Source organism: Neolamprologus brichardi, chromosome 16, assembly GCF_056152115.1.
Source record: "Neolamprologus brichardi isolate AB-2024 chromosome 16, ASM5615211v1, whole genome shotgun sequence".
In the NCBI taxonomy this organism is placed as follows: Eukaryota; Metazoa; Chordata; class Actinopteri; order Cichliformes; family Cichlidae; genus Neolamprologus; species Neolamprologus brichardi.
The window spans coordinates 2,407,483-2,419,661 of NC_142119.1; the positions used below are offsets into that span (position 1 = coordinate 2,407,483).

At 40.7% G+C, this 12,179-nt stretch overlaps 1 protein-coding gene across 3 annotated transcripts in view; it reads left to right on the top strand.

Moving 5' to 3' along the window:
* hecw2a (HECT, C2 and WW domain containing E3 ubiquitin protein ligase 2a) overlaps positions 1-10,417 on the top strand; it is a 47,239-nt gene extending 36,822 nt beyond the window's left edge. For all 3 annotated transcript variants that reach the window (XM_087853159.1, XM_087853161.1, XM_087853160.1), the window contains exons 25-30: positions 355-484; positions 568-714; positions 3,923-4,037; positions 5,329-5,414; positions 5,658-5,770; positions 6,905-10,417. In XM_087853159.1, coding sequence (XP_087709285.1) covers positions 355-484; positions 568-714; positions 3,923-4,037; positions 5,329-5,414; positions 5,658-5,770; positions 6,905-7,016 — 703 coding nt within the window. In that variant the 3' untranslated portion in view covers positions 7,017-10,417. The remainder of the gene's footprint in view (positions 1-354; positions 485-567; positions 715-3,922; positions 4,038-5,328; positions 5,415-5,657; positions 5,771-6,904) is intronic.
* Positions 10,418-12,179: the final 1,762 nt, after the last annotated feature.

Below are 12,179 nucleotides of genomic sequence, written 5' to 3' on the forward strand. Positions count from 1 at the left end.
TTAAATGTGTTCTTAACCTCTTGGGCAGCAGCGATGTGTTCTTGGCTTTATCACCATTAGTGCACAGATAAGCATTTATCAAATGAAATGTCATATGTTCAGTCCAATATAGTGCTGAATGATCTTAGTATAACCAACAGAGCAAGTGAACGTGCATATTTTCCTGACAATAATAACACGTGGAAATTATGCAAAAGCATTCAAAAGATCAGCAAAGGATTTGACACATACCTATGCTTCATCTCCATACTTTGTATAATTAACCTTCAGCCTTACTTCTTAAAATCAGCTGACGATGATTAATGAGCAGGTCATCCCCACTTGTTGACCCCGCTGTGACCCTTATTCATGCAGCCCGTGTGACCTGAGTGATCTGGAGTTCCTGGATGAGGAGTTCCATCAGAGTCTGCAGTGGATGAAGGACAATGACATCGAAGACATGCTGGACCTCACCTTCACTGTGAACGAGGAGGTCTTTGGACAGGTGCGTCTTCAGTCTGTGGCGGCGCCGTGGAACAACAAAAGCAGACCGCAAATTTTATGTGTTATTCCTCTGTAAATCTGCAGATCACAGAGCGAGAGCTTAAGCCGGGCGGGGCTGGCATCCCTGTGTCAGAAAAGAACAAGAAGGAGTATATTGAGCGAATGGTCAAATGGCGCATCGAGAGAGGCGTGGCCCAGCAGACAGAGAGCCTGGTCCGAGGCTTCTACGAGGTACAGTGCCGGTGTTACAAATGTTAGAGGTGTCAAAAAGACAAGATAAACAATGCTAAAATCCTCAAAGGGGTTTTAGGGGCATCCCCAAAATCCAACTAAAGGCCTCAAATAAATGCATAACTAAATAAATAAATACAACTTTATTTGTGTGGCATCTTTCAAAACAGAAATACAGAGAATTCCTCATGTGGGAGGACAGATTTCCAAGGGTATAGGCCTGAAAATTTCTGGATCAGATTTAAAGATTCGTCAGCTGCTTAACAGTTGAAATTCAAACTATATTTATGGATTATCTGAGTGGAAGCATACTGATAAAGAACAAAAATGGGACCCAGGATTGAGCCCTGGGGGATGCCAGAGAGCCTGAGGATGTAGGGGGAGGACAAAGCAAGTCTTGCATCCCTAGTACCAAAACACCATTCAAGGTAGTTTATAAGTTTATGATGGTCAGCCATATCTATATCTGTATTTGATTAGAGAAACTAATTTTTAATTTATCTATCATTTTTCTGTATAAATATTGTTGTTTTTAGTCTACAATTAAATAATTGTGTGATTAAAAGGGGATCTATCATGCTTGGTCCCTCAGTTCATCTTCTGGCTGAAAGAAGCAGTTTTAGCTCCTCCCCATTCTTCTGATTGGCTGCTCCTCACATGCAGAATTTTGAATTAGCTGGGAGGGGCTTTTGCACTCTGAGCTACCCATATAAGGATATCCCCTTTTTGTAACAACATAGAGATCCAAAAATAATAATAAAGAGTGTTTAGTTCTGTTTTAACTTTCAGCTTCTGGTTCACAGGGATTAAGAACATGTATATGTATGTATATGAATAACATAAGCGAAAGCATAAAAGGTCCATTTTAAATGTGACAGCATGAATATTTTTTCTTGATGTTTTAATTTCTGTTATTCATATTGGCTTCTTTTTATCTTAAAGTGCTCACGACCGAGACTTTAGATGGCCCGTATGAGCAGAGGGACTGATTTAATGTTTTTATTGGTACCTGAACATAATTTTAAGTACTGACTTGAAAAATGCTTGTGCTTTATTGATACCATGAGCCCCAGTTAAAATAACAATAAGTACAATTTTCTCCTTTATAGCACATAATAGGTATTATCAACCCCATCGATCAATACCGGTGACGCAGTATGGCTGCGTTATTGCAGTAGCTGGCTGAAAATCCTCTTTCTTTTTGAACCAGTGCTAACCCAAATGGACATCTGGCATTTGCAGCAGTGCACGATGATGCAGCTTCAAGTTGAAGGGCTAGATATGCTCACGATAATGCCAAAGGAGCAAATGACAAGTTAGCATTTAAGCGATCTACACTGTGATGTGCTAACTCTTTATTAGATGTCTGTGATGTTAGCTCTCTTGTCATTATGGGCATTAAAGTAATTCAATGAAAAAGATTACCTGGAGGTACCTGTTGTGGTGCAGTAACGGCAGCTAAACCTGTGCTCAAAATCTTTTGAAATATTGACAAAGCCGAGAATGCTTTCTAGTTAAAGTGCTGGTGTGTTAAGGTTTTAGTTATTCATCTCGCCTGTTTTATCTAGAGGGGTTGTCAGAGTGTTGTTAATCTTATTATTATATGAGAGCATGGATAGCAGCAGTGGTGTAATGTAACTTACATAGTATTTGTACTTTTTACTCCAGACAAAGTATTTTTAAGGCTCCATTGCTTCTTATTTTGTAGATTTTTAATATAAGCTTACTCATATATAATTCTGCATTGGTTATGCCGCAGTAATATGATTCTGCACAATGAGTACTTAGATTATGTTAGATTACATTAGGCACTTTATGTAAACACTCACTGGCCGCTTTAATAAATATTAAGTCTCTTTCCAGAAATCATCAACTGTACATTTACTTTAGAAAATCCACCCATAACAAGTGGACGCGCTACTTGGGTAACAACAAACTTAATGTGGGACAAACAGTAAGTGTATTGATCCTGAGAGGCATTCAGCATATGAAGGGCATGTCTTCTGAATGTGTGAAAAGGTGCTGAAATTTAGTCTATGTTTGTATTCTCCTTTATGCCTCAAATACCTTTAAAACTGTTGTTTCAGCTGCTTTTTTGTCTAGAGTTGTTTGGGTTTCAGTGAGGATCCATCAGCTCCATGCTTCTGGAGATAAAAATAAGAAAAAGGTCTATGTTATGACCGCTTTTCCTTTTATTTGTGATCATTTTCATCATTTTCTACAAAAATCTGCATAGCTTTGTGTCTTTGTGATCACTGATCACTAGTGAAAGAAGGCGATTTGTTAACCTGCGGAGATCAAACGTGACAGCCTTTCATTAAAAGCTTTTAATGAATGAGACTTTAAGAAGAGGGTCAGAAACAGAGCCAATCAAAATGTGGGACAGGGAGACGAGAGATAAAAATGCTGCCCACCTGGTCACCCCGTGTGACTACTGACAACGTGACAGAACAGGAAACATTAATGGAGTCGCTCCTCGGCTGAGCTGTATTATCAGATAGCTGCACTCTTCTTTTGCTTGGCGGATGTAGACAGAAGAAAGAAAATAGTTCCTGCGCAAAGCTGCTCTCAACAGTTAGTAGACTTTTATTTTTTATTTTTTGAGTAACCAGGTCATTATTTCTGGACAGAGACATAGCTGCTGAGTTATTAAAATGGATTTTTTTGGCACCATAATGTAACTTCTACCATTTATTACATTCAAGAGAAGGCAGATGTCTCCAAAACTTGGCAGTCAACGTCAGAACAATTTAGATGGATAAACAGCGCTGCAGGCCAAAGGAAAAATATGTAGCTGTCCCTTTAACACTCCAGGAAAATAGATCTGATAGCCTGCTGTCATACAAAGAAAAGACAGAGTGATGAGGAGTGGGTTGTAATGTGTTTTTATGTCAGTTCCCCCCCCCCCCCCCCCCCTTTTTTTTTTTTTTTAAATAAACAGTATAAGCCCAAACCCGCTGCTTTAATCCTTCCCCTGGCAAGACGACAGACATCCAGGCCTTTGTGCGCCCTGCTTTTCTAAATCCAGAGTTTACTGTAAACAAACTGATGGAAACTTTTCCCACAGTGATGTGTCACTGCACAAAAAGGATCTTCCGCCAGCAGTCAGATGTAGGTGGGAGGACTGTAATAAAGAATTTGTGATAGATAAATAAATAGGCTGCACTGTGTTTTCACCAATGTTTGTGTGTGTGGTTTGGTGTGTTAGGTGGTGGATGTGCGGCTGGTGTCGGTGTTTGATGCCAGGGAGCTGGAGCTGGTTATTGCAGGCACCGCAGAGATCGACCTGGCAGACTGGAGGAACAACACAGAGTACAGAGGAGGTATGGAAAGCTGTGTGTGGGGGGGGCGCTTAGCCTAATGCATGCCCCGCCTCCAGTCCTGCAACATGTTCATTCACAAGTGTGCCGCAGCCACTGAACCTCTGGTCTGAAAAGTATTTCCTTATTCATTCATCTCAACTGGTCCAGTGATTTTAACACTCAGGGAGATGCAAGGAAATAAGATTACGCACTACTAATAAAAAACATTTAAAAAATCCATCTTCACCCAGAAGAAAGTTCAAATAGGTGCATTTGTTTAAATGTCTCTAGCCCCTAAAATGAAGGTGGTTGTAATTCAGTTTTTCTTTCTACTGTTTGAGGGACACAAGCAGTCCTACCTATTTTGTTTCTGATACTGACACCTTGGCTTTGGGTGTCTACAGATTTCAAATACTGATCCAAGACCAGCTGTATTTATGAGAATCATTCTTGTATGTGTATGTAAGCATCTTGTCGCCTAACAAATACAAGACAGCCACCTTAAAAGGGTTTTATGTTGAAAGGTAACAACCATACAATATTAGAAAATATTAGAGAAAACCCGAACGATCAGACCCCAGTGACAGTAGGAAGGAAAAACTCAATTTTAACAGGAAGAAACCTCCAAAGAACCAGGCTCAAGGAGGGGTCGATAGCTGAAGCCTCTGACTGGCCTCAGCGTCAACTGACTTTGAAGAGGAAGAAGTTTTTTTTGGTGTTTATATGACTGCACCAGTGCCCAACTTAAGATAAGGAAGGATTCATTCGAACAGAAAACCATACAAAGCTACCCTAGAATAAAATTTTGAAGTTTAAAATGAACTGAACAAAGCCCCTTTAATTAATCTGAAAAGACTGAAGTCTTACCTGAAATTAATTAAGTTGTTTTTCACAATATATAATAATTCTCCTGTGAACAAGGGATTAAATCAGCTGTACTGGACTTCACTTAATGTTACTCTGCAATAAGCTTCAAACCTTTGGAGTTATTACAGCGTATGCGGTGTACAGTCAGGCTGCAGGTGGCGGTGTCCAAAGCCATCACATTAAAAGGCTTTTTAGGGTTCTGGCCAGCAAAGTTGAAAAGCCGCCAGCAGCTGAGAGACAGAACAAAACTCGAGCTGACAATCGGCTATGACTCAGTGTCAGGGAGCTTTTAATGGACGAATCGACTGAGACGCACCAAACCGCTGTGTCCATCAAACATTAAGCAGCAGAGCCAGCTCACAAACCTCAGGAACAGGGGGACGGACGCCCTTATTATTTGTTATTCGTCTGACTCATGCACCATCGCTGTCTTATCTCCCCACAGGTTACCATGACAACCACATAGTGATTCGCTGGTTCTGGGCGGCTGTGGAAAGATTCAACAACGAGCAGAGGCTGAGGCTGCTGCAGGTAGGGCACGAGGGGGAGCGCATGCACACAGGATGCCCCCGTGTGGACACCGCCTGCAATTACATTTTTTAATATGTTTTCTAATTCTGCAGGAATGTCCCATTTATTTAAACAAGGTGTATTCAGTTTTCTGATTTATTTAACACTGAAACAAAGAACCTCAGAGTAAATGAAATAACCCAAACTTTTTATGGCCTGAACACTGACTACATTTCATCCTTTTCTTGACTCTCTTCTCTCCAGTTTGTGACGGGCACCTCCAGCATTCCCTATGAGGGCTTTGCCTCACTACGAGGAAGTAACGGACCTCGCCGATTCTGCGTGGAGAAGTGGGGGAAAATCACCTCCTTACCCAGGTAACCTCACCTTTTAGGGACTATACAAAAATGAATAATAGCAGAGACATTGTAGAGTGAATCTTTTCAAAATAAGCTGATCAAACAGGTATGAATAAGGGCTTTAACGGGCTGTTTAGGTTGTTAAGGCTTCATCTACGTCACCTCTGTTACTTTTTTTGTAAAATATGATGGGAGAGATACGACACAATTTTAGGGCGTAAACGCACTTAAGAATTTTAGTGGATTTATTCATGTGTTTCTCTATGGGGGACCAAAACCGACAATTTCAAACAAATATCTAGTAAACAAATAACTCAAAAGGAAACTTAACTTAAAAGAAAATTTAACTGCCATTAAATCACTGAAAATACATAAAATATAATTTTAAAATAAAATTTATATTTCTGTATTCATTTGCTTCTTTATTAATTTGATATAATAGGATATCAAATTAATTATCATACATATTTGATATAATATGTATATACCTTTTTAATGCCTTTTTATTTATTTTATTTTATTTTTATAACATTAATTAATTTATTTATTAATTTTTATTTGTTTATTTTTTCTATTATTTTCCCCTGGCTTTTGCATACATACTGACATCATTAGACTAAAAGGGGCTCATTACAAATGTTAAAAAACATAGATGCAAACATAAAAAAACAGAACCATCAATTTATGTCACATTTTATATAATAACAATTTACATAATTTTTTTTGGTTTGTTTCTAAGACAAATAAAATATTAATATTGTTAAAAATATATATTTTTTAAGTGAAGTGTTTTTTTTAAATAAACAATACTGTTTCTGATCAAAGATCATATTTCTGATTTTGACGTTCATTCACAGCGTTTTAATTCATTATTTAAATGTTAGTTTTTTTGTATGTTTTTTAAACTGTTTCTATTATTAATCCGTCTGCTTTGAATGCAAAGCACTTAAGGTCAACTCTATTGCTATTTCTAAATGTTCTCTATAAATGCAAGTGACTAATAAAGACGCAGCATACCTGCAGCTCTGTAGGGTATAAGTGCAGCATTTTTATTTTTGGGTGTATTATTTGACAGGAACAAAAGCAGAAGAAAAATCTAACAGATGACTCATCTCATCATCTGTTTCATAAGGTCTCGCTGTGTTTCCACAGGGCTCACACTTGCTTTAATCGTCTGGACCTCCCCCCCTACCCGTCCTTCTCCATGCTCTATGAGAAGCTGGTAACCGCTGTCGAGGAAACGAGCACGTTCGGCTTGGAGTAACCTCAAATTGGCCGACACCCAGGAGAGAGAACCATCTGAAAATCTGTGTTCCTCACTTAGAGGCATTAAAAATAAAACTAATATCCTCAAAAGGCAACTAAACCCCCCTCCCTTCCCCTCCCTGGATGACGCTGCTGTTTTTTCCAAATGGCTTTACATCACTCGGCACGCTGGCTTTGCTCTGATTCTCCGCCTCCGACAGCTTCAGGACGAAAGACGGAGAATCGGAGGACGGGTTGAAAAGCTGTACAGTACAATTTCTTGTTTTCATGGTAACCTTTGTTCACTGAGCCACATGTGTGCTTTATCTCTTTAGTTAATGGCCTTGGTTACTGGATTTCTAGCACCTCCTCCTCCTCCACCTCCTCAGAGACAGCTGCTCCAAAAACCCACTGAGTTCCTTTTCCCTTCTCTGGACCTCAAAACTGTGCCCGTCCCGCTCCGGGGCTGCAGTGATATGAACTATAAGACACACCAATCACCTTTGCACAAATACACACTTAAGCATTGTCTTTGTATTATGAGTGCAAACCAGTGTTTCCCCCGAGAGTCTTCATCGGCGCGGGATGAAGTGACATTTTAGTCTTTAAACCGAACGCTGGCTGCTTGTTCGAAGAGAGGGGACACACTGGTGTGCACAAATACACACTGAAAACACACCTGTTCTCACAGTTTAGAACCCCGAATGAGCTGGACACGGAGTCGCAGGTCATCGGCGGTGCTTGTGCGCAGCGTCAGTGACACATTGTGGTAATGACGGCAGGTTTGAGGTCAGGACTGTTACCTTCAGTTACTGCGACACCACAGCCCAAAAACGTAAAAAAAAAAAAACATGTGACGTGTGAACGACGGTGTCACACAGAAGCGCAAGGTTCCTGTCTTACAACACATTTCTCATGAGCAATAGAGGCATTTTCTGACGTAACACACAAAGTCCTCCCCAGCCAGTGAAAGTGATGAATGTACCAAACCAGTGACTGAATGTATGAACCTCGAGCAGGAAACAGAAGTTGGAAGGTTTCAACATAAGCGTGACTCGGCTTGTTTAAGCACTGACGATTTATAAATGCAATGATGGCTCATGAGATGCATCTATGGTGCTGCCAGCTTGCTCGGGGGATCAGGGCTCAAATGAAAGAAATGCCAAACTAGGTCACAGGTCGTAACATTTCCTGGGAGGAAAACATTTTACTGATAACAACCCTCAAAAATAACCCAATTCATTGATTGAACTGATCATTGGGCTCATTTATATGTTTATAATGGCTTTATTTGTGTTTATCATATCTATATTCTTTCCTTTACCAAGGATGCATATTTTAAAGTGTTTTAACTTAAATATTTATCTTTTTAAATGTTTTTTATGCAGAAGGAAATCTCAGTCTGTTAGCCATGGTTCACTGCAAAACATCACAATGCAGTAATTAGGAGGAGAAAATTACAATCATATCAAATTTTATGCCGTTAAAAGAAACATATATTTCACTCATGTAACACTTTTCATGGTTAGACCAAAAAGATCCCCAAAATGATCAAATAGAAGTCACAGATGGAGTGCAGCTGTGAGGAGAAGCTCTCAGTTCAACTCAGACTTTGACAGGACAGTGGAAGGTCAAAATAATGGCATATACCCATCACTTTTTACATTTTACACTTAACTAATCATCACAAAAAGCAGATCCACAATTTTAAACGTCATGTATAGCAATTATTACAGTTACTGCTAAAGTAAAAGAAGGATTTGGGAATAAAAATCCACATTTTAAGTATCAAAAATAAATTTCTGGTATTTTTAGCAAACTAAACTGCTTGAAAATTGTTTAAATTAATTGCATTATGGTGCTTTTAAGTTGCATATAAACCTTTGCTTTCATAGATGTGCATCATCTGAGGTTCAACTCCCCCTGAGCAACGCGGTGGCCGCTTTGATGCATCGCTCTAGTGAATGGCTATTAGATGTACCAGGAGGCATTGGTGGGATTATTTTAGTGCCTCTTGGGCGTGAAGTTTTATTTCTTTGCAAACATGTGACCAGATCCAAGCGTCTCACTGTAGGAGCTGCAGTTTTTAAAGCAAAATATCAGATATCAACACCAGAGGGCAGCAAAGTCCCACTCAACTCAAACAACCAGTGGTCTGGTCCTCTCTGAGTGGCCTCCTGACCAGGGTACATGATGATGATGATGATGATGGCCTTGTACTTTAGAACTTGTTGCATACAGTCCATGCCAGACAGTAGTTTTGTCTCTGAAGCATGTGATCGAACATTGAGTGCACTCACACACACAAACTCATTTTCTACAGGGTGCATGCACGATTACACCTACTGTACAGAGTCCTGTTGGAGTTAGACCACAGGGGCTGGAATAGTGGTAGAGATCCCCACCTGCGATGCGACATGTGTGGGCAGACTTTTGTATCTCAGCCCCGCCTCCCTACCCACACCTCTCGCCCACCCCCGCCCTAATAATGCATGCAGGATCTTCCTGGTCAGCTCCGTGAGCTGGACCTGGTAGAAACTCCTAGGTGGCGTTGTGTTATAGCTCGATATTGCATGCTGAAATAGTGCAACACACTGTCCTTACTAGCTTTTTTTGCATGAGGATACTGCTATACATTCAGACAAAGGGGTGAGGGAGCTGGTTAAATTGTGCCGCTCCAGTTGTGGCGCTCCACCTGAGGCGTGCGCCCTTGTGCTCACCTGGCACTGTCGTACCTTTAGCTCGTGGGAACAAGGCGGAGGATGATGGTGTTTGTTAGCTCTCTCCCTGACAGTGGAACAGCGAGTATTTCGGCAGCATGCTTCGAAAACTTCACATGTGCGTGTCTGCCTGTCTCAGTCACGGGCTGATGGTCATGGTTCATTGCTGAACAGGTAATGGATCAATAGGGCTGCTTTTGATTTTGTGAGAGCACATGTATGTGTACCATGTGTGCAGTCCTGTTTGTCTCTTTGTATATAAATGTATATGTATGTCTGTCCTGTTGTGTGTTTAAATATATATATTTTGCACCGGATGTACCAAAGGTTTGGGGCTTGCAAAGTCAACCATTAGGCCTGCTCTCTATTTCAGTCGAACAACCACACATTCCCCCCTCCTCCCCACCGCCGTTTCTGGCTCACAGAGCATCACCTCATGTTTGCTTGAGGAGCAGATTTGTGGCATGGGCAGCGACGCTTAACGTTAGGATATTCACCCGGTTGGGTCAGTTTCGGTTCACCATCACTTTGAGGCTTTTCAGGTGCAGATGAAGACTGCTGCACCGCTCGTCTTTCTGTGTACATCTGACAGGACCCGGCTCCAGTTTTCAGAATTCCACTCTATGCAAAGCTCCTGTATGTGTGTGTGTGTCCATTTCACTCCAATGATTGTAATAAAAGAACAAATGGAAAATTTTTATGAATGATTCACGATCTTACTTATCTTTTACTAAAGTTATCTAATATACAGTGGCTTGCAAAAGTATTCGGCCCCCTTGAACTTTTCCACATTTTGTCACATTACAGCCACAAACATGGATCAATTTTATTGGAATTTCACGTGAAAGACCAACACAAAGTGGTGCACACGTGAGAAGTGGAATGAAAATCATACATGATTCCAAACATTTTTTACAAATAAATAACTGAAAAGTGGGGTGTGTGTAATTATTCAGCCCCCTGAGTCAATACTTTGTAGAACCACCTTTTGCAGCTGCCAGTCTTTTAGGGTCTGTCTCTACCAGCTTTGCACATCTACAGACTGAAATCTTTGCCCATTCTTCTTTGCAAAACAGCTCCAGCTCAGTCAGATTAGATGGACAGCGTTTGTGAACAGCAGTTTTCAGATCTTGCCACAGATTCTCGATTGGATTTAGATCTGGACTTTGACTGGGCCGTTCTAACACCTGAGCTGTAGATCTCTGCAGCTCGTCCTGAGTCACCATGGGCCTCTTGGCTGCATTTCTGATCAGCGCTCTCCTTGTTCGGCCTGTGAGTTTAGGTGGACGGCCTTGTCTTGGTAGGTTTACAGTTGTGCCATACTCCTTCCATTTCTGAATGATGGCTTGAACAGCGCTCCGTGGGATGTTCAAGGCTTGGGAAATCTTTTTGTAGCCTAAGCCTGCTTTAAATTTCTCAATAACTTTATCCCTGACCTGTCCGGTGTGTTCTTTGGACTTCATGGTGTTGTTGCTCCCAATATTCTCTTAGACAACCTCTGAGGCCGTCACAGAGCAGCTGTATTTGTACTGACATTAGATTACACACTCTATTTAGTCATTAGCACTTATCAAGCAACGTCTATGTGCAACTGACTGCACTCAGACCAAAGGGGGCTGAATAATTACGCACACACCACTTTTCAGTTATTTATTTGTAAAAATGTTTGGAATCATGTCTGATTTTGGTTCCACTTCTCACGTGTGCACCACTTTGTGTTGGTCTTTCACGTGGAATTCCAATAAAATTGATCCATGTTTGTGGCTGTAATGTGACAAAGTGTGGGAAAGTTCAAGGGGGCCAAATACTTTTGCAAGCCACTGTATGTCAAAAACAAACTGTGTTAATGGTACCAAAGTATATCATGAAGGAGGCCTCACCCTGATTAAACACTCCACTACTAAACCTGAGGTTTCTGTCCAAGTAACAAAAGGAAAAAGGATAAGTGAAGCTACATTAATATATTAATGATGCAGATATTTAAAGATATCAGATTTGAATGCATGCAGTAATGAAAATTTGGTTTAGATGCTGAGGGCTGTGTTAAGCTTAGATCATTGTTAATAAAGGTACACATTGTACATACACAGTGGATGGTTTTATGTGGAAGCAACCTTGTGCGAGAAAGAGAAACACTAGATGAAATGGCAAAAATAAATACATTTTAAAAACCTATATATAAGTTCTGATAATGTTGCAGAATATTTTTGTCAAATTTGTGAGATCCATCCATCCATTCGCTTCCGCTTATCCTTTTCAGGGTCGCGGGGGGTGCTGGAGCCTATCCCAGCTGTCATAGGGCGAGAGGCGGGGTACATCCTGGACAGGTCGCCAGTCTGTCACAGGGACAGACAACCATTCGCACTCACATTCATACCTAGTGACAATTTGGATTAATCAGTCAACCTATCCTCACAAGCTGCATGTCTTTGGACGGTGGGAGGAAACCGGAGAACCCGGAG